General features: G+C 42.7%; 2 protein-coding genes across 6 annotated transcripts; one reads left to right on the top strand and one right to left on the bottom strand.

Annotated features, from left to right (window-relative positions):
- Positions 1–1,688: 1,688 nt before the first annotated feature.
- Positions 1,689–25,430, bottom strand: znf410 (zinc finger protein 410). 4 transcript variants are annotated; one of them, XM_028953086.1, is made up of 12 exons: positions 25,311–25,430; positions 24,809–24,888; positions 24,652–24,703; positions 24,425–24,557; positions 24,084–24,254; positions 23,804–24,001; positions 23,346–23,505; positions 22,735–22,916; positions 22,477–22,566; positions 21,783–21,902; positions 20,726–20,845; positions 1,689–1,732 (listed from the first exon to the last, which is right to left on the bottom strand). In XM_028953086.1, the coding sequence occupies exons 3-12, from the start codon at positions 24,682–24,684 to the stop codon at positions 1,704–1,706; spliced, it is 1,236 nt and encodes a 411-aa protein (XP_028808919.1). In that variant the 5' UTR covers positions 24,685–24,703; positions 24,809–24,888; positions 25,311–25,430; the 3' UTR covers positions 1,689–1,703. The 4 variants fall into 4 exon arrangements, with proteins under 4 accessions (XP_028808919.1, XP_028808916.1, XP_028808917.1 ...); XM_028953083.1 differs by lacking the exon at positions 1,689–1,732 and adding an exon at positions 19,504–19,642; XM_028953084.1 differs by lacking the exon at positions 1,689–1,732 and adding an exon at positions 19,504–19,642 and having other exon boundaries at positions 25,221–25,358.
- entpd5b (ectonucleoside triphosphate diphosphohydrolase 5b) lies at positions 10,599–19,423 on the top strand. Of its 2 annotated transcripts, none has more exons than XM_028953088.1 (15): positions 10,599–10,815; positions 11,451–11,715; positions 12,160–12,236; positions 12,336–12,479; positions 12,794–12,869; positions 13,503–13,538; positions 14,269–14,357; positions 14,441–14,520; positions 15,041–15,102; positions 17,029–17,130; positions 17,352–17,495; positions 17,594–17,650; positions 17,907–18,022; positions 18,101–18,199; positions 18,336–19,423. In XM_028953088.1, exons 2-14 carry the CDS (start codon positions 11,493–11,495, stop codon positions 18,182–18,184), a joined length of 1,290 nt encoding a protein of 429 aa, XP_028808921.1. In that variant the 5' UTR covers positions 10,599–10,815; positions 11,451–11,492; the 3' UTR covers positions 18,185–18,199; positions 18,336–19,423. The 2 variants fall into 2 exon arrangements, with proteins under 2 accessions (XP_028808921.1, XP_028808920.1); XM_028953087.1 differs by having other exon boundaries at positions 12,157–12,236.
- Positions 25,431–25,520: the final 90 nt, after the last annotated feature.

The raw sequence follows: 25,520 nt of genomic DNA, 5'->3' as shown, positions 1-25,520 counted from the left end.
GCACCCACGCGGGCAGAGCATGTAAACTCCACACACACAGGAAGGCACTCATTGTTTTGGGCGTCCTCACATCGCCCATTTACTGTAGCATTGCTTTGGATACAGTTGTGAGGTAAACACAGAAAGGTCATTGGTTTCACTGAGGACCCTTCAGTAATCCCATGACTTGTCCGTTATCATGTGGTGCTGATTTAATGGCCGTATGTTAACACCCAATCGCCATCGTGTGCATTAGGGCAGCAGAAGTTTCTTCTCATAATGAACAGATTGTTGCAGTAATGATGCCACGTCTCGCCCCAGACACCACTAGAAGTGGCGACTTGCAGCCTCACCCTGGAGAAACAGCCTTGAAACCCATCATCAATAGAGCTATAAATAAACCTAATTGGTTAAGTGGCTCCCGCAGTTTCTTTTTCACAGCTGCCGAGTGGATCTGCGATCGCGCAGGCATCAAGGCCATCGCGGCTGTGCCGTTTCTGCTGGGAGAACTTAGACGACATGAAGTCCAAGAAAAGAAAAGCGAAGCGAGTGCAGTTTACATGGTGAGTCACATTTTTCAGCAGGCTCTGTCGTCTCCACCGGGGGAGGTCACCGGCTCTGCAGTTGCAGGTTTGCCTGTGATGCTTAAATTACCATATTCCAGGCGAGCAGCAACCTCCCAGGAGGGTGCGGTGTAAGCTGCTCCCACGGTCTGAAATGCTGCTGATCCCAAAGTCCTAGATGGATTCAAGTTTTTAAAACACACACATACATAAAAAAAAAGAACAAGTACTAGATCGCAGATTGGTTTTGTAACAGGCCTGTGTATCGTTTAATCTTTTTTAAAAATCCCAAGTGAGTTAGTAATGAAGTGCCTTCTTGGCCTAAGAAGGGTTCATCTTAACACACAGCGCTGCGATGGCCATTGACTAGAAGATAAATCCCTACAGGAGTTTCAAATGTGTTTGTTAGAATGACACAGACCATTTTTGTGTAAACCGCCGTCACGCAAATTCCTCAAATCTGGTGTTCCTTTCGATTTATTCATTTTCTGGTTACATTTATACATAGTTCTGGCTCAAAATTTTTATTTATTTATGTGCTTTTTATGGACTCGGAATCTGTTCCAGTAGATGGCACCAATGACGGTGTTTACTATGGAGGGGAAAACACCAACTGTCGGATATTTTAGGGCAAGGATGTCATGTCTTAGCTATAAAAAGACATAAAAAAAGTGTTTTCTGGGGGGTAGAAACCCAACACATGACAGTGTATTTCTTGATGCAAGTCCCAAGCCCGGGTAAATGGGGAGGGTTGCATCAGGAAGGGCGGCACGTCCCCGTCTAGGTGTCGGGAAACGTGAAAACGAAGGAGAGGGTTGTGTGAGGCGGGAATACACATGTACCAGGCCGAAGTGAAATATAGTGCATTTATTTACAGCGAGAAGTGAACAACCAACCAAAACCCAGAGTGCTGTACACAACAGCCGACAGGAGGAACAACACACGCAAGAAGAGACTATGTACAGTTAACATGATAAACCACAACAAACACAGCACTTACCACTCTAACACACAACACAATAATTCCTCTAACTTTTCTCCAAAACTCTCCTCTCTATGCTCCTCCGGCTCCACAACCAGGGCCCCGTCTGGTGGCTGGACTCCTTAAATGCCCCTGTCTGAATGGTAGACGGATGATGAATGGATAGGTAGGCGGAACCCTCAATCCCAAACTCCACCCAGCAGACAGCCTGAAAGGGAAACACACACCAAACACAGAGCACCATAACCACTCTAAGGCCCAATGGATGTCACAATGGGTGTCCAACGTAAATCTTTTGCAAGGTCAAAGGTGCGGACAGCCAGACCCACTGATCCATTGTGGTGACCTCTAATGGGACCAGTCGAAGGAAGGAGGAGGAACCTTTTAGCCAAACACTGATAAAAAAAAAAAGCATTGCAATAAAACTTGCTATTCTTCAGCCCAATCAGGCCTTTAATTTACTCCCGTAATTAAACTCTGGACAAAACTGAATGTGTATTCCTTTCTGTTACATCTTTCTATGTAATTTTTTAAAATGGTAATATACATCATTTCAGTTATTACTTACATGTAATTAATACTGATAGTATGTATATTACTATTACTGTTCTCAGTGATTCAAATGTAATCACGATGATCATGTTCTCATAGGTTCATTCTTTATGTTTATTTCTCATTCTTTAGTCCTCATTATTGTTGTTGAGCATGGCCATAAATTCCCAGACTTCTTTTAACATTGCTTATGATATTTAATGTACTGCATATTATATACATATTGTTTGCCTGTCTTCTAGCTGAAACAATCAATAGCTGACCTTTTAAGTAGTGATGCATCGGCTAATTTGGAAAATTCCCATGGTGTTACGATGCAGGACGCCAGAGGATGAGCAGCACACACTATGCTCCCATGATCAATATGTCTGATCGCGTTTCAAGTGTGAACCAGTGGCCTGGTGGGATGTGCTTCTGGGAAGCGATCTGCTATTCACTGACACTGGGCCTGCAGAAGTGAGTGAGAATAACCAACAAAGGGTGGCAGAGCTGCTGCCACCGGCACTACATGTGCTGACACTGACACCACAGCAGAGGTGCTGACTGTCGTCTCAGGAACGATTCCCAACGACTGGACCCGGGAAACTAATTGTTCTATGCCTAAGAAAGGTGGCCTATGAAACTGTGATAAATGGCAAGCCATTCCACCCGCCAGCGGGACCTTCTGCAGTTTGCCACTGACAGGAAGTCGAGACTCTGACAGCCTTTTGATTTCTATTCACTCTGTGACTCAACACTGATCTTTGTTCAGTGCAGTGGAATGGAATAGGTGATTTTTGCTGCGAATCCCTCTGAAAGATCCTGACATTATGTAGGGAGCTAGCAAAGTCTGTCTCACTAATAAGTTGTCCGATGACAACTTTGCATGCTGTGCCGTTTTTGACAGTCGTGCACTTTTTTTTTCTGTCTTGACTTTTCGGGTTGCATCACATCCTCGGTCCTCTTCCTTGTGACAGCTGATTGGGTAATGAGGAAACCCATCACAGAGAGGCCAAGAGGAAGACGATAGACGATATATTCTTTCCTTTACTAGGCCTCAACAATGCAGATAACCTTGCTCGTGTTTTGACCTAGGTCGAGCAGATACTAGAGAAAAATCACAGCAAACATGCCAAAAGCATTAATCCAAACAATAACGAAACTGGTCTGGTCCAAGTATGGCTCCAATTCTCTATTATCCACTTCTCACATGGAATGAAAGCACATACACTGTCGCCAATTTGCCTAGTGCACATGCCTTTGGGGGAGGGAACCGGAGAGCCTGGAAGAAACCCGCACAGACACAGGGAGAAAAAAATGTCCTACTTTGTGGAGATTGGTCAGTCCCTTGTAATAAACATCAGTGTGAGCTGGAAACAGTTAGATGAGCCGAGAATACAATCCAGTTAAACAGAACCCAAAGGAAAGTTTCAGAAAGTTGCTTCACTCCACGCCAATATGACCAAGGTGGGAACTTTCTGTTCCACAGGACGAGACCAGCAACAGTCTGTGCGTTTTAGAATGCAGGGCTGATCATATCCTGAGGATGAACCACTCAACCATTCCCAAAATTGTCAGAAACTGATGCCCAGATCTTCCTCCAGACAGGTCCCAAAGGCTTTGTGGAACCCTAATAATCTCTCTTTGGACAAAGAATATTATTTTATCCAACCATCTCAGGTCCACCTAGTGCAGGGTCACTGACGTCAATTGCCCATACATGACCCTAGGATGTGTTAGATGACAAGAAGCTCAGTGTGACCTTGAGCTAGAGCTCTTTAGCCGCGAGCAAGGAGCTGCCACTGGAGCAATTGGAGTCGGAATTTCTCTTCTGTAAAGAGACACCTCTCTGTGCAAGACGCTTATTTATGTCTTGTCATCCGTCTCTGTTAGAGTCAGGGCCATATCAGACATCCAGCGTTTTCTCAGCCTACAGAACAGAGCACGTCAATTCATTACCCTTCTAATTGCACAGTATGTAAAATACAAATAAACATTGTTGGAACGGAGCTGCTACTTATCACTTTAAGAGAAAACGTCACCGGTCACCATCGCACAGTGGAGGCGGTGACCCCGAGTTCAGAACCCTCATTGTTTGTTGTAGATTGTGTGACTAACAACATCACCTCAAAACCCTGATCTGAAAGTCTAATTTGCCAGATGCGATGTAAGATTATTATGTAAATGAATTAATGCTTTCAAACAGTCGGGCAATCATGGAGCAATTACGTAAGGTGCTGAGCACTCACGGAGTGACTTGCTGTAAATATTGTTTTATTTGCTCGTCCTTATCCTTTGTCATTTGCTTATCCTTAACCTTGGGGTGTACGTGGACATGTGAAAATCGCAGTGATGTTTATTTAATCTGGTTTAATTAATCCATCGTTTCGGGTCCCTCGTCCCTGCTACTCAGGAGATTTATATCAAAACTGGGACGGGGCCAGAGAAATTCCAATGAAGAATGATGAGATGTTATCAGAGCACCAGATAAGGTGGACATGTGTCTAGGCAGCGAGGAGATATAACCTGTCAAAATCTCGTCTTTATTCTTCATGTATCTCAATTACCTTGAATGAAACGAATTCGTTGCACTGCCTTGTGTTCTTAAGAAACATATAAAACCCGCTCATATCTGTGCACGCTGCTCTTGTTTACACAAATGTATGACCAGAGGAGCCGACTTACATTCGCAGTCTTTCATTTTCTCCATCGGGTTAAAGCCAACTGCCATGTGTGTGACCAAAACGAATAGAAGAGATGATGACAGCAGCAGTCACGACCAGGTAATACAGACCTGGCTGTAAGTGCTAGTGACGTCTAGGTGACACGACAAGTTACATCGTTTTATGCCTGAAAGGCTGCGGTTTACCCAGTCTTGCGATCATAACTAATCATTTTTTTCCCATTACATAAGTAATGAGTCAGCACTGTATGCTTAAGATGACATGAGAATTTAAGATAGAATAAGATCCAGCTCTTATTAGTTTGGACTCAAGCTTCAGTGTGAATTAAGGTCTGGTTTAGTCTTTTTAAACAAGTGATTTTTCTTAAATTACAGGTCACTTAAAACAAAACAGATATTCTCTTTTTAGGGGTGAGCACCAAAGGTGCAGGGCAGCTATAGGCTTTATTTTTACAAAGATTATTATTATTATTATGCTTCTCACAGACTTCGCCATTTTTCATCTCATTACGTCTCATTGGGACAAATTTATGGTGCTCTCACACCCAATAGCTCCGCCCAACAGGAAGTCAGATAATCTGGGTTAAATTCTCATACAAAGGAATTTGAAACAAGGATTCTAATTTTTTTTTTAGAAATTAAAATAAACGTTGAGTAATCAAGATGAAACATCTTAATTATATCCTTGTATTAATTTTAACACCTTGGTATTGCGCCACCACCTGGTGTTCCACTTTGTACTTACTACTATCGTGCTCGTACACCGTTAATCAAATTTCATGTTAATTTGGTGTCACATCCATGAGCTGACGGGGAGGTGAAGTGCAGAGGCGGGACATACTGTGAAACAATGATTTATTTAACACAAATCAAACCAGCGTGAGGGCCAAAAACAGGGGGAAAAGGAGAGAACAAAAACAAACCCGCAGGCATGTGGCAAAACGGAAAACAACACTACACATGGGTTGCACGGTCCACATAAAAATGCCGCAGCCCCCGAATGGCTGCTCAGAAGTTCCTTATAACCACAGGCAGATTGGTACCAGGTGCGTCTCCAACATTGTATGTTGTGAACATATTCCATATTATGTGTTGAACGTTTTTTGCCCGTGACATTTCAAATGAAGAGTACAAGCTGTAATGTTTGAGCAAACTGTTGCATGACTGAAGATGCTTTAAATTGACCTCTTAGTTTCACCTCTGAGGGGGCAGGATTTGGTGATGCAGCCAAGACTGTCTGCTGTTTGCTGAAAAATAAACACCACACATGCAGTTTTATCCTGTATTCCCCAAAATTGAAAATATGAGCACACTGGCGATGAAAAATACAGATCTCTACATTCTTTGTAAATGGGAAAACTTACACTTTATCAAATACTTCTTTTCCCCACTGCATCTCGGCTGCCCATGTCAGGCCGCTATAGAATTGACAGGATCTAGGTGGGCCAGGAATTTGTCCGACCTCATTTTGATAAGGTTTATATATTTCACCAGTCACACCATGTTGAAACATTGACAAAAAAAAAAAAAAAAAAACTTAAACAGTAAAATCTCCTTACAGGTTTTACCTGCCACTGCTGACAGTGGACTTGTTGAAAAAGGGGAGGAGAAGGACTCTGAGTCGAGGGATCGAAGAGCGGTGTCACGCTTGCGTGCTGATGGGGCGATTGCCAGAACTCAAAAACACAAAACAGAAACTGTTCATGCTCAGAGTCCACGAAAATGCCGGAGCTTCAGAAGGGGCGGAAATCTCCGGCTTTTATGCGCTGTCAGGATTGGGTACAGGTGATGAGCCCAGCTGCAGTCAATCCTGACAAACGGAGTCAGTTGGAGTCCACGTTGGCGCTTATTACATAGAATGCGAATGTCTTCCCAAATGTAATGTTAATTTTTTTTTTTTCCATTGGTTAGACTAATCTCCCCATTTGCCTCTGTCCTCCTGTTACCTCTCCTGCCCTCCAGCTAGGAGTAGTGTTATGAACACTTATGAAGTGTTTATACTGAAGTTTTGATGCAGTGAACAGTTAAATTGGTGGAGAGGAATTAAATCCACCTGAAATGTTCCATGTACCTTGTGCTTGACAAGGAACAACACGGCAGACAGAGAGTGCCCGCCCACAAAAAACAAAAATATGAAACGCATTTCACCTCAGATACAGCTCAGTGTGTCCTTGTTTAGTAAGAGTGAAAAATCCTGATAAAGTTACACACTGTACAGTGATTGCTTGACAGTGTGGCCGTGTGGTGGTGTTAAAGTCACCTGTTTCTAAGCCAGTCTGCTCTGCCTCTGAGTGACGCAGACTGCAGGGTTCCATGTGAAAACTCCTCCAGGGGCGGGGCTTAGCTGGCTCTCTGAGTGTGCTGGAGAGAAAAAGGGGAGGGGCTTTCTCTCACAGGAGCAGAGGAATCAGAGGAATTCGATGAAATCTGCATTTGTTAAAATCATTTTGAACACATCCATTGTTTTACAACAACATCAAAGGGCCGTTAATCACCGCTTGCGGTCATATTTCCATTTAGTTTCTGAATATGATAGCGTAGGGGTATACATGAAGTCATTTTATTATCTGGTCACAGAATCCCGATTAAAAATGCCTCGCCAGACATAACCTGGAGGCATAACGGACTTTCTCTGCGCTGAGCGAAGTAACGGAGAAAACGTTCATTCACGTTTGTGTCAGGATTGGCTCCAGGTGATGGCTACAGCTGAAGCCAATTCTGACTCCGCCCCTCTGCAGGGAAGGCATTTTCATGAACTTGTGTGTGAACTTGACCTGGCAACGTTGTATGTATATTTTGAGTTCTGGCAATCACCGCACGCCTGTGGGTTTGTTTTTGTTCTCCCCTTTATCCCCTTATTTTCGGCCATTGCGCCGTTGTTTATTTGTATTTATTAATAAATCTTTGTTTCCCTTATGTCCCAACTCTGCGCTTCCCTCCCCATCAGCTCGCCGATGTGACAGTTTGATTCTGATCTCCAACAGTCACATTTAAAAGGTCCTGTCAGCCCAAGAAAATATTAAGATGAAATTAAAAGGATCCACTTAAAAATAAGTGGGAACCCCTGTAGTAATTTCCTTTTATTATGTCTTGTAACAGGGACTTGAAATGAATTGAGGACACCCTGTCAAAGCGTGAGTTTTGACAAAATAATTATAATTATGTACAATTTTAATCAGTGCAGCTGAGACAGGCCAGGCTACCCAAACGTTCCAAAAAAAAACTGAGTTTCCGACCTTCAGGCGGCCCTGGATATGAGACCAGTTCCTGGGAAAAAGGGGTCATGTGCCAGCAGCGGATGTTTGAGGAAAGCGGCATGTTTTATTGATTATTAATGAGAGTGATCGCCATTCGCCGTTACGCAGACAGTAATGCGGCAACTGCACGGAACAAAAAAAAAAAAACTCCTTTCTGTTTCTATGGCAGCTATTCCATGTTCCTTATCGCCTTATTCAAGGTGATGAGCAAATCTAACTAGAGAAGGAAAGGCTGTTTCCTTGCTGAGGCATGTGTGAATCCAACATTATGATGAATTGAAAGATGGACATTTTACTATGCAGGATCTAAAAATGATTATTAAATTAAAAAAAATGATTAAATGATGATATACAGTATAATGCAGGTTTCAAATGTGAAAGTCTGTAGACTGAGCTGGAGGAATTCTATATGCAGAAAGGGTGCTACAGATTGGGAAGACATAACAACATTTGTAGTAAACGTGTTACCGCCAGGGGCTACCTTGTAGTTTAACATACAGATCAAATGTGACATATGGCTCTATTTTCAAAGCACCAAATTCACTGACGCTAAATGAAAATATGTATTCAGGATTTACACGAATAAACACACACAGAAGTGGCGAAACCATCTGAGAAGTATTTAACTGCCACAACTACTTACACATGCTACACATACTAAAAACTGCAAAGAATAAGTTATTGTTCTCAGCAGGACATTTTCCTGAAAGCATCAAGGTCAAAACTACCCAGTCTGGCAAGGTGCTGTCTCCTCCATCATTTTCTGCCTTCCTCTGGTTCCGTTGCTTATCAAACCGAACATGCAGCCGCACGTTTATTCAAGTATTCATTTGTGAAAGTCCACAACGTGCAACATCTTTTATAGCTCGAAGTAAATATGCCTCATATAAACAGCTCAAAACAACTAATGCTGGTTCGTAGTGTACAAGGAAACAGCCAAGAGCAATTCTGAGGACCACATCTGCATGAAAATTATCTACACGTTTTCCTCTGGCCTAATGCGTTCAGCTCCAAGGTCATAGAACGTATAGTGAGAAAAGAGGACTCCCTTACTGATGTACCCCCCCTTCCTCAGCTCAATAAAACTGTGAAGACCAGCTTGCCTCTTGGGACCAAATTACAGAACTTAAACACGCTCAAAATTCACAGAAGAGAAAAGTATTTCGAATCCCAGCTGTAAACTGGAACAGCCTCCAGTCAGTTTGCTACGGAAAGATTTTTTTTAAACACTATATGCAAACTTAAACGTATTGTTTTAATATTTATGTGCACCCACTTCAGGTTACTTGTTCTGCTGGGGAAAAAGAATGTGCGCTGCCATGCTGTGGAAACTACTGCATCTGTTACTGTCTCGTAAACAAAAGGATGCGCGGTCCTGTAATTCATTCTGCTGCCGATGGTAAAGAAGTGTAACACCGTGCAAAATAGCTCCAGATAGCCATGTTATTTTACTTCATAAATATTGCAGCAGGGAGTCCTTTTCTTATTTTTTTCGCCCGGCTTGTACGGTCATCCTAGAGACCTTCTAGTCCAAAGTACATCTCCAGTGAATTGTCACTTGTTGAACAAGGACAATGTGCTAAGGTTTTATATCTGTCCCCAAGGCTGACATTTTTTTTTCTAATACTCCATGGGCTGTATATTAGATGACTGAAAAACAGAACGAAAAAAGGCATAAAATGAATGTAATGGAAGTCTAGTCATTTTGACATGCAATCAAGCCAGTTTTCAAACCTATTTTTTCTGCCATAAATACTAGTGCAATCAGACTACATAAACCCACCTGTGTCTGTGTTTTGTACAGTTTTATTGCTGTGTTTTGACCCTGTTTGTTAGCTTTTTCTTTTTCTTTCTAATACTGTGACTGCTGGTGTGCCGTGGGGACTTGGTGGCTTGGTGCAGGGAGCAAGATCCTGGCTGGCGGTGTGTGGAGCTGCGACTGACCCGCGTGTGACCAGTCCCATCAGAGTCACCATCCCCGCTGTCACCCTGCTTTCTTACTATCTATTCTATACTTTCTTTTTGGTATTTTATTCAAGGACGTGTGCAACTGTATGAAACCCTTTACTATAACTGTCAAAGGTATCTTGTGTGTCTGAATATTTATATATATGTATTATTTTGCGTAAGCTTTCTGGATGCATGAGTTGCACTTGTCGAGCCACTTTATTGTTTTTGGCTTTATGAAGTTTGTGTTTTTCACATTTTTTTATTTATACATTCTGCTTTTTTTTTATATTATTTTTGGTAAAACCCTTGACCCTTGCTTCATGAGAATAAGGAACCTGTGTGCCCTTAAGCTGTATTGGGTGAGTCTGTGGGTGGAAGGCCCATGGCGGCGTAGTCAGATCTTACATGTGGTTAGTGGCGCCACCAACACCCCTGCCACACCAAGGTGCACGGTGATGTTATTAAAGATTCTCAGAGTAACAACATATAGGTCATGGTATTAGGATCTGGTCTTTTTGTGGACGAGTGGCAAAATGGGATGTTTCCCCTGCGTTTTATCTAATATGAAATGTATTTCACGTGTCGTATTATGCGAGACGCAGAACCTTATATGTAAATTGAAATCCCGTTTCTTGTCTTCTCGCGAGATTTTGCAACGACGCCACTGACAGCGTTGGAGGGGCGGCATGGCTAAGGCTGCTGTTTCTGAATTCGCACCAGAGAAATGCAGCCAAAACACCATTAAGTAACCAACAATGAATGTTTCAGGCATTTCTGCCCTAACATAAGACTCCAGAATTTTCCGGTCGTCGCAGCTTTGGGCGTTTTTGTTGTCCTGAACGCCAGCCTTCTGCGTGCAGCAGCTCCGGGGTAAGACGATACCCAACTTGCAGGTTACTTTTCATGCTGACTCCAACGTTCCTTTCTTCTGGATCCACTTTTGTCTGACTAATTTTAGACATTTACACAATACAGCAGGTGTTCGCGTTCAAAGTCGGTTTAGGTGGCACTTCTTCTAATTCATTTCCAGATCATTGGACGAATGCTGTCATCATAGCCGAAGTTGCGCTTTACTTTTTACGGATAAACTTTCTTGCGTCGGGCGTGTTGTGAGTGTTGGAGAAGGCTTTCTTGAACGATTTGGGACGTTTTGGAGCAAAAACATACTTAAACTCGTGATAATCTGCAGGTCAAAGCCGGTCGGACCAGTTTACGATGGAGCAGGGGAACCCCAATAAGAAGAATTATTATGTGTCATGCAGTAATATGGTAATATGATGGGCAGTTTGGACAGAGTTGGTATAAACTCTTGAATGTTGACCGTGTCTTTTTTACATGTTCTGGAAGTGCATGTATGATCATGATGTGAGCTGCATGGCTGTGGGTTCAAATCCCGAACTGCCAAAATGCCCGCTGGTCACCGAGGGTGATGGTTAAAAGCAGATCGCTCCACCTTCTCTTTACTGGTTGGTGCCACTGTCGTTACTCGCTCTCTGTTTTTGTAGGGTGCATGCGACCGCCGGTCCGACTTCTTGCCCTCCGCGGAGATGCCGTGCCTCGCCCGCTGGCTGGTGCTTTTGACTCTGCTTAGCCACTCTGCCGCTCAGGAGAACGTGGGAATCGGCCTCGACCTGTCGGTGGGCGTGGAAGGTGTCCTGCCCTCGCTCGCTCGCCCGGCCAACGCCAGCCGCATCTTCCACGGCATCGTGTTTGACGCAGGGAGTACTGGGACCCGCATTCACGTTTACACTTTCATTCAGAAAGACCCAGGTGAGGACATTTACATTTACAGCATTTATCAGACGCCCTTATCCAGAGCGACTTGCAATCAGTAGTTACAGGGACAGTCCCCCCCTGGAGACACTCAGGGTTAAGTGTCATGCTCAGGGACACAATGGTAGTTAGTGGGATTTGAACCCGGGTCTTCTGGTTCATAGGCGAGTGTGTTAACCACTAGGCTACTACCACCCCATGCAGTCATACACACTGTGTTTAATAAGATCATCTTATTTCGACATTATTTTACATTCAGGCAAAAAAATATTAGATAAAAACATTTATTTTACTACATTGAAGTCATCTATTGATGCAGATATTGCATAATTGGTGTCACAAGGAATAAAAAACGATGGACATAAGCTAATTTTATGAAATGTCTATTGTTACTCGGCCATTTGATCATTTCATAACCTCTTTTTATTTCCTACACAGCAGAGCTGCCTCTTCTGGAAAAAGAAACGTTCCAATCGGTGAAGCCTGGTTTGTCTGCATATGCCGACACACCTGAAACCGTAAGTCTGTGATTAATTTATTCGATGAATTTTTTGCCATAAATCAGAAAATACATACGTATAAATGCAATTTTATTTCCTATGTGTAAATCCTTGAAGGCTGGAGAAACGGTGAGGCAGCTGCTTCGAGTTGCTAAAAAGGCCGTTCCTCATGTGGAGTGGGAGAGGACCCCTGTGGTGCTGAGGGCCACGGCTGGACTGAGGTTGCTGCCTCCGAAGAAAGCTCAGGCTCTGCTGGACGAGGTTGTAGAGCTGGTGTCAAACCGAGATTTGGGGCGATCTGGTCATTTAATAAAAAAAAATACTGTCTGTTCACATCATGGCCAAAACTGTAGTTTTCATCACCGTTGGATATTTATCTCCATCGTTTTATTATTCTGGCTTTCTCAGTCTTTTTAAAAAATAAATGTGTATGAATAAACATTTGACGTTGAACCTCGTATGCAGAGTAAATGTGTACTTCCTCTTGTGGGAGACCTATCCAGCTGGCTGTGGAGACTGTGTGGTTTATTTTTATGTACGGGCATGTCACCATAATCATGAATCTCATCTGTCAGGTCGAAGTCGCCTTTGAGGAGTCCCCGTTCTTTGTGCCAGACAACAGTGTGCACATAATGAATGGAACCGATGAAGGTATGACAGCTCTGTGCCTGTCACTCCGCACCAGATATCCTGCAACTGATCCCTAGGTGTCAGGGCTGCCTCAGCACTGATGTGGATTTAATGAAGGCATCTGAACAACTGGGCTTTACCGGAAGTGCAGGGGTGTTTTGAGGATGAAGCGTTAAACGTGTCTGCGATGCTGCAATGCTATGATCATACATACATTTTATTTTTGCTGTCCAATTACATCATTCCACAAGAAACGAGTCGGTGTCTGAAGAATGTTGAAAGAAAATTGTTGCATGTAAAACCAAGCGGTTGTTAGCCAAATGGCCTCCGAGGTTCCTTAGTTCTAATCCCGGCTTGGACCGTGTGTATGTGGAGTGTACGTGCTCTCCCCGTGTTGACGCGGGTTTCCTGTGGGTTCTCAGGTTTCCTCCTGCCATCCAAAAGGCATGCACACTAGGTGGATTGGCGAATCTGAATTATCTATGCATGAGTGTGGAGTGCTGGCACCCTGCTCTGTGTGAGTCCCCACCCTGCGCCCAGTGTCCCAGTATGGGCTGAGGCAGCCATGACCCTGAGTAACAGGACTAAGCCGTTATGGAAAGCGAGGGAGTGAGAGAGAGCAAAAGCGCTAATTTTTTGTCCCTCTGCTTACAGGAATTCTTGCGTGGGTCACTGTGAACTTCCTGACTGGTAAGCATGTACGCATATATACAACGACCAGCCATAGCACATGTCATTCTGCATACACCCTTTTCCAGAGCACCTTGCAGTCTCCCCCTGGAGAACACAATGGTAGTTAGTGGGGTTTGTATGGGGTTAAGTATGGTTTATAGGCGAGGGTCTTACCCACTAGGGGAACAATGAATAACAGATTTATCTTGTTACACCTGGTACTTGGTGAACGCTGTTGCTTCAAGTCGCTACTGCTTGCTTGAACGTGAAGTGCAGCACAGCACACAGTGACATAACGAAATGTCCTCTGCTTTTAACCATCACCCTTGGTGAGCAGTGGGCAGCCATGACAGGCGCCCGGGGAGCAGTGGATTGGGGACGGCAGATTGGGATTCGAACCGGCAACCTTCTGATTACGGGTCTGTGTCCTTAACCGCTAGGCCATCATAGCGGGTAAGGCAGATACCACAGCAAGGGCATTGGATGGCATAGCGGGTAACCGCCAAGGTGACACTGAGCAAAGTGTCACCCACACTGCTCACTAAGGGTGATGGTTAAATGCAGAAGACACATTTTGTTGTCACCGTGTGCTGCGATGCAGTGTTTCATAATGACAATCGCTTCACTTTCACCTTCAGATGGACTTTGCAGTGCAGTTTCAGTCATGACTGATCTGCATATTAATCAAGTTATATGTATTTGCATATGGTAATTGGCTAAAAAAATGATTATTATTGCTGTTATGCAGGTCAGCTCCAGGCCAAAACGAAAAAGACAGTGGGCACTTTAGATCTTGGAGGAGCCTCAACTCAAATCACTTTTCTCCCCAAGTTCAAGGTGATTTGATGGACTGGGTGTTTACATAACTGGGGTGTTTACACAACATGAGCTCAATTTCTTTTTCATTTCTCCCCCCACAGAAGACAATTGAAAGCGCTCCACCAGATCACATTGCCAGATTTGACCTTTTGAGCACCACATACGAGCTCTATACCCACAGGTAATACAGTCGCCACCATCCTGTGATTCAAATTGGCCAAATAGTTCATCCAGATGTGGCCAGTTGCACAGACACTCATCAAACAGATTCAAGTACTTGAGTACATTTCTCTCTTTGAAGGGAGGGTGAAGCAAAGAATATTTCCATTTAGTGTGGACACCTGGGTACTTAAAATTGTGTTTTAGAAAATGACTCTCAATCTCATTCGTTGAATTCGAGCCTGTATTGTCATAATGGGTGTCCCAGTGGTGGCTGTGACCTTTTTTTCGTATAGTCAATTATATTTTACCATTGTTTGTATTTCCGGCATGAAATTATGAGTAATATGTATTCTTACCTTTCATGAGGATAATGACTCCAGAAAGTTATTTGTGTTGCCAAGGGCAACAGGCTATTGCTCAAGAAGTTGTTTGTTTGTTGTTGGAAATGGCTTCATTGTAAGACCCTGAATGAGATTTTAAATGGTTCTGCCATGATAACAGTGTGATTATCTGGACCGTGTGTTCTCATTTCTGTTCAGCTACTTGGGGAATGGGATTAAAGCAGCACGACTGACAGCCCTGGGTGCACTTGGGGCAGAAGGTATGAATGATTTTAAAAATATATATATATATATTTAGTAGTATAGTACAAATCTTTCATTTTTTGTTATATTGTAGCCATTTGCTAAAATCATTTTCGTCCATTTTTTCTTCATTAATGTACACATTGCACCCCATATTAACAGAAAAACAGAACTGTTGATATTTTTGAAAAACTGAAATATCACATGGTCCTAAGTATTCAGACCCTTTGCTATTTAACTCAGCTGATGTCCTTGAGATGGTTCTACACCTTCATTTGAGTCCAGCTGTGTTTGATTCTACTGATATGACTTGATTATGAAAGCCACACCCCTGTCTATATAAGACCTTACAGCTCACAATGCATGTCAGAGCAAACAAGAATCATGAGGTCAAAGGAACTCCCTTCAGAGACAGAATTGTGGCAGAATTTTTTTGTTACCTTGGCCAGATCTGTAGCTTGCCACAATTCTGTCTCTGAGCTCTGAGCACAGATCTGGCCGAGGTTACAAAAAATATTTGCTGCAATAAAGGTTCCTAAGAGCACAGTGGCCTCCTTAAATGCAAGACGCTTGGGACAAATAGAACCCTTCCTAGAACTGGCTGTCTAGCAAATTGAGCTGTTGGGGAGAAGGACCTTAGTCAGAGAGGTTAAGGAAGCGGCCCCGTAATCAGAAGGTTGCCGGTTCTGATCCTGATCCGCCAAGGTACCACTGAGGTGCCAAAGAACCGTCCCCACACACTGCTCCCTGGGCGCCTGTCATGGCTGCCCACTGCTCACTCAGGGTGATGGGTTAAATGCAGAGGACAAATCTCACTGTGTGCACCATGTGCTGTGCTGCTGTGTATTACAATAACAATCACTTCACTTTCTTTTACTTTTATGTCAAAATGGGGTGCTGTGTGTACATCAATCAGGGAAAAAAAAATGGCTGCAATATAACAAAGAGTTAAACATTTAAAGGGGTCTGAATACTTTCTGTACGCACTGTATGTGTGTGATATATATAATGTGTGACATACATACATACATACATATATACATAATACAAGTAAAAGGTTTTATACACAAATATTTAAGTATTTAAATGAAAGTCCAGTGAATAACTTGGCAACTGGCTAATAAGTGAAGCTGAAACTGGCTAGCACTCAGCGTACCCAAATGAAACATTATCTGCATTTAAACAATAACCAATTGTGAGCAATGAACACCGCCCAGGAGCGACGTGTGTGGACGGTACATCAGTGGCACCTTGACTGTTGGTGGATTTGAACCTGCAAACTGAAGTCTCAGTTTCTACTGTAAAGAGAAGATGTTAAGTTGCTGGTTTGAAAGGTCAGGTTGTATCAAGAAGGCCATTCCTAAAGCGTCGGAGTATGAAAATTAAACACTGCCCGTGGACTACCGAATAATGGAAGATGGTAGACCAAAATTTTAAATCTTTGGTTCACGTCACAGGACTTGTATCCTGCCAAGTAGATGAAAGGATGTTTCCTCAGTGTCTGACATTGACTGTCAAACATGAAAGTGGAGGCGTGAAAAAAAAAAAAAAAAAGTCCTACAACAATTTATGGGACCTTCTGCTCCACAGATTCAAATATTCTGTATTTGAATCTAAAATATTCTGTAGTATATTGTTATATCTGCCAAAGCTGGCGACTTCGATTGAACAGTTTACAATATTTTTTGGTTTGTAAATGGATTTCTTTTTTTTTTTTTTTTTGTTTATTTGATATGAATTTTTATTCCAGAGTACAATGAGAGATTAAACTGCTTGAATTTCAATAAAAGTCTGGAATAATGTGTTCTTTATAGAACACACCAAAACTTTTGACTGTTTGTGTGTGTGTGTGTGTGTGTGTGTGTGTGTATATATATATATATATATATATATATATATATATTTTTTTTTTTTTTTTATCATCATTGTTCTGAACTGTGCAGGTTTGGAGAGGAAGGTGTTTGAAAGCTCCTGCCTTTCCAGGAAGTTCCGCGAGGACTGGAGCTTTGGAGGACTCACTTACAAAATAAGCGGCATCCCTGATGGTAATTTCTCGTTTCACAGGCCAACACTTACCGACTGACCTCAGCTGCTCTTGCTGAAGTCAGCAGTAATGACGCTGCTCTTTTACACTTTAATAGCTGAGTGAGCGTCAGCAGCGTGAACGCCAGCAGAACACATCAGGGCCATTTTTCCTGGCAATAACCATAATAATAATAATAATAATAATTATACACACATTCACAGTTACGTTTTCAACCCGCAGGTTCCACTGGATTTACAGAGTGTTACAAGGAGATGCTGAAGGTGGTGAAAGGGGTCATACACCAGCCTCCAGAGCTACAGGACAGCAACACATTTTATGCCTTCTCATATTACTTTGATATAGCTGTGGAGGCTGGTCTTATTGGTAAGCCAGCTGACTGTTTCCTGATGTTATTCGCCTATGTTACCGTTTGCTGCATTTTAACAGGCTTACTGGCCAAACTCTCACTTCCTGTCTGGCAGATGAAAGAAGAGGCGGTATGGTCAAAGTTCAAGACTACAGCATACGAGCCAAAGAAGGTCAGATCATGCATGATAGGAAAGAATTTATAGAAAATCTTAATTAGTTGTGTATTTATTTACTACAGTAATCTTAGGGATGTTAAAATTGATTTAAGTAAATAGCAGAGGCATGAATCTTGGCGTCTTGAATGAACTGAAATCCGAGTAATGTGATGTTTGTACTATGGCACTGAGAACCGACCCCCCATTCATATGGAGGGACAACTGTACGAACATCTTCGCTACATCTGTATTTTTTCTTTGTCTTTCCCAGTGTGCAATAAATTGTCCATGTACCTCGCTACCAAGCCTTTCCTTTGCATGGACATTACTTACATTACCTGCCTCCTGAAAGATGGGTTCGGTTTCAAGGATGAGACCATTTTAAAAGTGAGTAACGCTGGTTCCCGCCACTGGAGACCAGGAGAACTGCTCACGTCATCCATTACATTCTCCCCTCTCGCTCAGCTCACTCAGAAAGTCAACAACGTGGAGACCAGCTGGGCTCTAGGGGCAATATTCGACTACTTCCAGAACATCAAAATCCACTGAAGACAGGAGGGAAAGGTATTTGACTTTTCATGAAAGAGTCGGTTTAAAATGTCTGCCTCTTAAGGCCAAGGCTGCATGCAGTATTCAAGAGATTTTTTTTTTTTTTTAACCCCTCTACCCTTTTTTCTCTTTTCCTACTCATCCTATTCAGGTTGCCTGTCTTCAAGAAAAATCCAGGTTGAACCATGAGGAATGTCTTCTGTGCTTCAGAATATGCAGTGAAAACTACTGAATTTTTTAGTGCCTTGTAAACAGGCCTGGGTAGACTGGATATTCAGCGCTAATGGAAAATTTGTTATGGGTCAAATAGATCTCAGAAAGGGGGGTGTAATAATAATAACGCAGCTAATATTTAAATGTTTTTAAACATTTTTGCAGGGCTGGGATTTCATTGGTGCATTAAGGAAGTGGGGGGGGGGGGATAACGATGCCTACAGGATCATTAAGCTATTGATACTAATGAAGCCAAAATACATCAAGTGAGCCTTTCTGAGCCTTACAGAGAAAAAACCTGAGTCTGTCCATATCAACATATGCCTGACTTACTATTTTTGTTTTGTTATTTGCTGCCCAGGCATGCGTCATCAGCACAGCACACAACCCCTCCAGAGTGCGTCAAAATATAGAAAAGTGTACATTTTTCTATATATATATGGTCAGGGCAGGTTTTACTTAAGTGGGTAAAAGGCAAGTGTGTTGTTTACAGACTTTAATACGTATTTTATCTAGCAGATTTGACCTGTTTTAATTTATTTTTGGAATGTTAGGTGCCATGATGTTGATGTAAAGTCTTAACACTGACCTGGTTAAGCCTTAAGCCATAATCTTAAATGTAAATATCTTAATAATCACTCCTTGGTGCTCTTATCAGCATTGCAAACATTAAATTGTACCAGTGGGCCCAGAAAAAATAAACAAGAAGTGTGAGTGTGGTGGAAATGTGCAGGTACAATCATATAGTTAATTAAAGAGTGGACAGAGAAATGTGATGAGCTGAAACCTAAGGGGTCTCTACATATTAACTAAACTGGAGACGAAATTGCCTGTCTACTGACTAGTGAATGAAATCCCTGATTGAGTTTAAATAAGCTCACTGCTGATGCACATAAAACAGAGATGTTTCATTCTTGATGCTTTCGCCTCAGATATGTCTGGTTCGTGTTTACACACCGTGAACAGATGTATGAAGAGATGTATTTACAGGTGTTTTCAGGTTTATTAAAACGAAATTTCTCTGGATCTCGTTAAATATTTACTACACGTGTTGGGTGGGTTGGGTTCATTCTGCCTGTGAAAAAATACAATGTGATATTCATAAGTGACATTTCTACAATAATGACTTTATTTACAAATCTGACTAAAGCAGGGCCACTACATCATCACCATAGGCATGACCTCCAGTTGACATGGATACCAGGTCATGAGATGGTGAGAGCACCACCACAGAGTCTGAGGGACCTAAAACGAAAAATGAGGAAGATTACAACATGACAGCATACTCACTTCTTCTGCAGAATTCTTGATTAACTTACATATTTTAATGACAAATCTGTTTATTTGCCTAAAATTCTTAATTTGGCAAGTACCACACCTCATATATTAATGAAAATATATGTGGGGAAACTAAAAACGGATGCACTGCGCTTCAAAACAAGAAATGAATTTTTTTGTTAAAAGATGATGTCTTGGCAACATCTGTGAAACGATCTGCAGAACAGCAGCATGGTGATGTCTCTAAAGGCTCTATTTTTAAACTGGTGTTAAGCATGAGACCTGTTCATTAGTGTAAAGTCAATAGAATTGACATAAAAACAAGAATGAAGCGATTGATTTTTTTCTGGATCTTGAAGAAACTACGGGTTTTTTTTTCCTGTGTAATAATGTGTCACCTAGAACAATATTAACAATTTTAATAAACAGTTTTAAATACAAGGAACCAGCTTGAAAATAATACCCTATGATAACTATAATTACTCTTATCAGTTATGTGTATTCTTCATGAATGTGAACATAAAACAATGAGTCCAGTTGAATCTTCTGGATATTTTTCTGTGTATTCCCAATGCACAAAAGCATAACCATTTAGTGATTCTGGTGGTAATCCTGATATAATGTGAAATGTACATGCGCGTGAACACCCAAAACTGCAGAACAATGCAGAAAATAAGCTTTTTAAGCCAGTCTAATGAAGAATTGATTTCGTGGACAGGGGAAAAGGGAAAAACACACATTGCAGGCTTTTGATTGAGGCATTGAGCTTGACAGTGCAGATGCTACGAACGGGGGGGAACAAGGGTGTGATTTGAGTTCACAATTAACTGCATGTGACCTAATTTGAAAAAAAAAAAAGACTGGCAGCATGTGGTTGTGCTATCCAGCCACGTTAAGACTCCCACAGAATGTTTCTTTTCCGAGTCGATCTGAACCTGGCTTTGTTTGGCCAGAACACTGACTATTGCATCAATATCCTCCCACGGCACACTTGTGATCAGAGCGTAGCAAGGAGTCAGTGGGGAGCGCTATCTGATGATTTGCATGTACCTTGCGCTCTCAGCATCGCATGATGAAGATTCATGGGCTCAACAACAGTTGTCATGGTGACCATCGTGTCAGTGGCTGGGCCGTCAGCTTCTAGTAGACTGCTGTGCGTCAGCGCCTCTCCTGCCAGTCACAGATTCGGCAAGACATACAATGACTTCAGAATGATGGGTGGTTTCTTTTTTTTTTTTTTTCGCCCTTACATCTACCACCACAGACGGATGATTATGTCCAACGTCAAAGTTAAATCCCACTCTGCCCCAGGCGTCCACTGATCCACATACACAACTACGTCGGTGGAATGATCTGCCAAGTGCCATCAGTTCCTGTGACTCAATCACAAGTTGTCTTGACCTCATGCTTTAGGCTAATTTCATGCCTACATAGTTAACTACATTTCTACAGATACTTATCAGAAGCAACGCATTAATAGTGTTAATGAAATGTAATGCACAAATAATGGCTTTTTAATTACACGGTCATTTGGATGCAAATACCCCTGGAGGCAGTCAGACATCTACACTTGGGATAGTTCAAAGGGTCAAACTAGGCATATAATAGTGATAAGAAAAACGAGTGGCACTAAAACACATCATGTTAATGCATTATTAACGCCCTGACTATTAATTGCTCAGTGACCAGTGTTATTGTGCATCTGGCATTTGCTTTTGATAATTAACCCTTCTGTGGTGTCATTGAAAACAGAAAATTATTAGCTCAGGCTTACATTACTAGAATTTGTATTGAAGTGGGTGCCACAGACCCAAACACCACACTATGTTCAACTGAAAAGATGAAATTGAGCATTTTCCCATGTTTCCTTTCTGTTCTTTTTTTAAATTGGCCATGCATCTTGACTATTTGAATTTTATGCACTAACAAAAAGTGTCATGCACATACATATAGCATAAGTACCCTCTCCTTCAGAGCCTGGTAACACCCCTGCTGGCATGTGATCAGGGCTTATTAGCCGGACTCCTGCGGTGAGCGCAAGTTAAATGTGTGATCTCTGTGAGTTTTTTTGTGTTAATGTGACTCGACAGGAGTCCTCGTTTATTACCTGCTTCTGTGCAGTCAGGCCCCAGGGCCTCGTCCCTGTGTCTCTTTCTCATGTGGACATTCCTGCTGCCACTCTGTGAAAATGTCTTCCCACAGATACTGCACTGGTGGGGCTTCTCCCCTACAGGGATAAAAAGGCAACATCCATATGAGTGCCGGGCAAGTTATCACATTATTTAAATCATGACGTCAAAGATTCCATTTCTTTTTTTTTGAACCTGGCTCCGAATACAGATACATATGAACCTTGGGTGACAGGATGGGTGGCATGTGGAGTGAAAACAGGGAAACGGAACAAAAACGTCAGCTAGCATGGACACAGCAGCTCGGTGCTCTTTGTTTCGGTGATTAGTGGGCATATTTGGTACTATTGTCTGAGATAACAGTCGATAAGGAAAAACTGCAATGTGATGTGAGTGGGAAAAATACCGTACTAACATAATGGAAGATTTTGGTACATATTAAATTTTAATTTAGTTTGAACTTTTCTGCACTAAAGAAAGAAATCTCATTCCTACAATAACAAACAAACAAACAAGATGTTTTAATTTATTACAGAATGTTGCACAATGTGTTTAATCACAATTAAAATGTTGACCAGCACACACACACACAAGATTAAACAAGAACACAATTCTTTCAGAAACAACAATTATGCTGAGTGAAATGCCTGCAGTCGCCTTTACAGCGCTCACCTGAATGCACCAGCATGTGTTTTCGCAAACTGGAGTACTCCGCAAATGAGCGTCCACAACTGTCCACCTCGCACAAGAATGGCTTCTCTCCTGAACGGAACACACATCCGCCATCAGTATGAGCTACATGCACATGACAGGAAATGATGAATGTGACGAGGAAATCCTTATTTCGTAGAAAGTGAATGTGTTTGTATTAGGTGCCACACTGGTGTCTCGACCATAGCGGGCGAGCTGTGAGTCGGCCCCGTTATTCACCGGTGTGCGTGCGTCGGTGGTTCTTCAGGTTCCCGGCTGTGGTGAACTTCTTGCCGCAGTTCTTCTCGGGGCATATGAAGGGCTTCTCTCCGTTGTGCGTCCTCATGTGAACCTGCAGCCGCTGCAGGACGTAGAAACTCTTCCCGCAGCCGTCTGCCCCGCAGCGGAAAGTGCGGTCGTTCCTGATTCACACATTACAAACAATTATTTGGCATCACGCGTGCACTGAATGAATGTTCTTGTACACTTGACCAAAAATGAATTGTTTTTTACTTCAACAGCAAAATGTAATTCTCAGGCGTGTAATCGTTGAAGGTCGTAATGTTGTTTTATGCCATACTATATAGATTTTCAAAAACATTTAATTCATAGTTCACTGACTTAAGAAGTGATAATCCAAAACACACGTCATCTGCAGCGGCCATTTCACATTTTCATGTACTGAATGTAGAGTACAGCAAAGGGACCTGTATTTTAACGTCAGATTTTTGCTAATACACAGTCCTACAAAACAGTTAGCATGAAGTGTGTGGTCCAAGATGACTAATCTGCATCTCACTCAAACACCTGCTGTACATGCATTACTGTGGAACAACACATAATAGCCCCACCTGTGAGTTTTGAGGTGGTACTTTAAGTGAGCTGGCCAGGTAAATGTCCTGTGACAGTTGTCATAAGGGCATCTAAGAATCTTTTCTGCATGGTCACGATTTGTCCGTGGCACCTGCTCTTTCTTTGGTACATCAGACTGGTAGCCATGTAGGTGGTCGCCTGCAATGGAATGTGCTTTAACAAACATTTGACAAACAAACTCAAGTGAAATTAAGTGATTGTCATTGTGAAGCGAAACAAGCACAGCGCACGGTGACACAATGATATGTGTCCTCTGCTTTTAACCATCACCCTTGGTGGGCAGTGGGCAACCACTCCTCAGTGGCACCTTGGTGGCTCGGGATAGGAACTGGCAACCTTAAGATTATGGGTCTGTGTGCTTACCAGCTAGGCCACCACTGCCCCTCTTAAAAAAAAAAACACACAATAAAAGAGAGAGCGAGAAGGGAGGTATTACTATTGCAATTGGCCCTGGCGTCCTTTGCATCCTTTGCCAGCTGTGCCCGGGTGGCAGCTATCAGGCTGTCATGTGCCAGCTCCTGAACACGCAGGTACCAAGGCGCACTGCCATCTGTGCACTCCCCAGCAATCTCTTCCTCTGCCTCGTCCACATCATCCTGGACAAAAACAAGTGGCTCTGCTGAGGCAGCTAGACCTGCAAAATGAGAGAAATAAATTGAAGTAAAATGCTCAGACGAAAAAAAAAAAAAAAAAAAAAAGGATAAACAATGTTTGACCTTTAGCAAGGTTGAGCAGGACATAGGAGGTGCTGTCAGGCTGCTGGAGATCCTGGAGAATAGGTGTAGGGTTGGGACTGGACGGCTGGGGCTGCAACTGCACCACCAGCGGGCTCCGGTCTGGCCCAAACTCAGACAGCACTGGAGAAGCCGCATGGCTAAGGCTGCTCTCTGTAAGACAACGAGAGGAACACTTTTACTCAATGGTGTATTTATTTAGGGCTTGGTGTGTTAATAGATTTCCATGTTTGTGTCACTGCGGGTATTTCCAGTTGGTGACAATGAACTTTGAAAGAGCAAATCAGGACAATTTCCAAAATTCATAAGCGAAAACACCAAACCTGTCAGCTGTAACTGGCTGCATATGGAAGTTTCTGAGGGTGCAAGCAGAGGCAGGCAGATGTTTTTAGGCTCTGGCTCCTCCAGACCTTGACCCAGTGGGATCGAGGCGTTTTGCACAAACTCAACCAACAGCTACATAGACAAATTCAGAAGAAAAAAAAAAGAGAAATTGTTTATGTAGCGAACCCTTCATTACCCCATATACGACTTGTGAAAGGTCCAATACCTCAGGTTTCGAATCAAGCTCATCAGAAAGCATGGATTCGTCCTTTGAGGATCTACAGTAGAAAACATGCAAACAAAAATATGTAAACAGAAGAAAACATACGTAATAAAAAAATTGCATTTGATTGAGAGTTGATGCATTGATGGTGGTCACCAACCTGAACCGACTGCAGTTTCATGTGACGTCCAGATTGGCTTTAGATCCGTGTCACCGGATGGTCGGGCCACCAAAGCCTTGCTGACAATTATAAAAACGCATTAAAACTTCTTACTTGTTCATAATGTCCGTATTACACGCCATTACAATTCCCTCACCGGCACATACTGCAATTTGGTTTCAGTGATATGCCAAATCTGAAAGGCTAATCACACGTTTTGTTAGCATGCCAGCCATCTACTTCTGCTACGTGCCTCTTGCCAGTGGTGTACAGCAGCACCAAGTTGCTGTTTTTGCAATAATAACCTGATCGTTGTCCTGTAGACTTTCTAAAATGTAAGCAGCTCAACTAAAGTCGGTCGGCTAGCAGGTCCGACCCGGTGGTGACTTTTAGCAGCGGCTTTTCTGTTTACCTCCCGCTCCAGCGCTCCGGTGTGACCTAAAACCGCCGACTGGCAGCTCTCCACATCACACGGTTTCATGAACTCATAAAGCCCGCTTACCATCATCACACTCTGTACGTAAACGCGGAGCAAGACGTCACGAAAAGGGGGATTAGCAGGCTAGCTCTGGAGCCTCCACGTTACTTCCGCTTGCCTGTGATGCGGCAGACGAGCGCGTCGCGATGGCAGGAGGGCGTCGATCTTCTCGCTTTTCCCGCCACCTACAGGCTGCGCGCGGTACTGCGCCCTTTAAAACCCGCTTAGAACTGG

Source organism: Denticeps clupeoides, chromosome 14 (assembly GCF_900700375.1).
Source record: "Denticeps clupeoides chromosome 14, fDenClu1.1, whole genome shotgun sequence".
Lineage (NCBI taxonomy): Eukaryota > Metazoa > Chordata > Actinopteri > Clupeiformes > Denticipitidae > Denticeps > Denticeps clupeoides.
This window is presented reverse-complemented; position numbering and strand designations above follow the sequence as displayed.

Coding starts and splice junctions, on each gene's coding strand:
- znf410 (XM_028953083.1), bottom strand. CDS start 24,684: ATGCTTTCTGATGAGCTTGATTCGAAACCTGAG. Junction 23,506..23,803: donor CGCCAGGGCCAATTGCAATA/GTAATACCTCCC, acceptor ATTCCATTGCAG/GCGACCACCTACATGGCTAC. Junction 22,917..23,345: donor TACCACCTCAAAACTCACAG/GTGGGGCTATTA, acceptor TGTGTGAATCAG/GAACGACCGCACTTTCCGCT.
- entpd5b (XM_028953087.1), top strand. CDS start 11,493: ATGCCGTGCCTCGCCCGCTGGCTGGTGCTTTTGACTCTGCTTAGCCAC. Junction 12,237..12,335: donor ATGCCGACACACCTGAAACC/GTAAGTCTGTGA, acceptor AAATCCTTGAAG/GCTGGAGAAACGGTGAGGCA. Junction 12,480..12,793: donor CTCAGGCTCTGCTGGACGAG/GTTGTAGAGCTG, acceptor CTCATCTGTCAG/GTCGAAGTCGCCTTTGAGGA.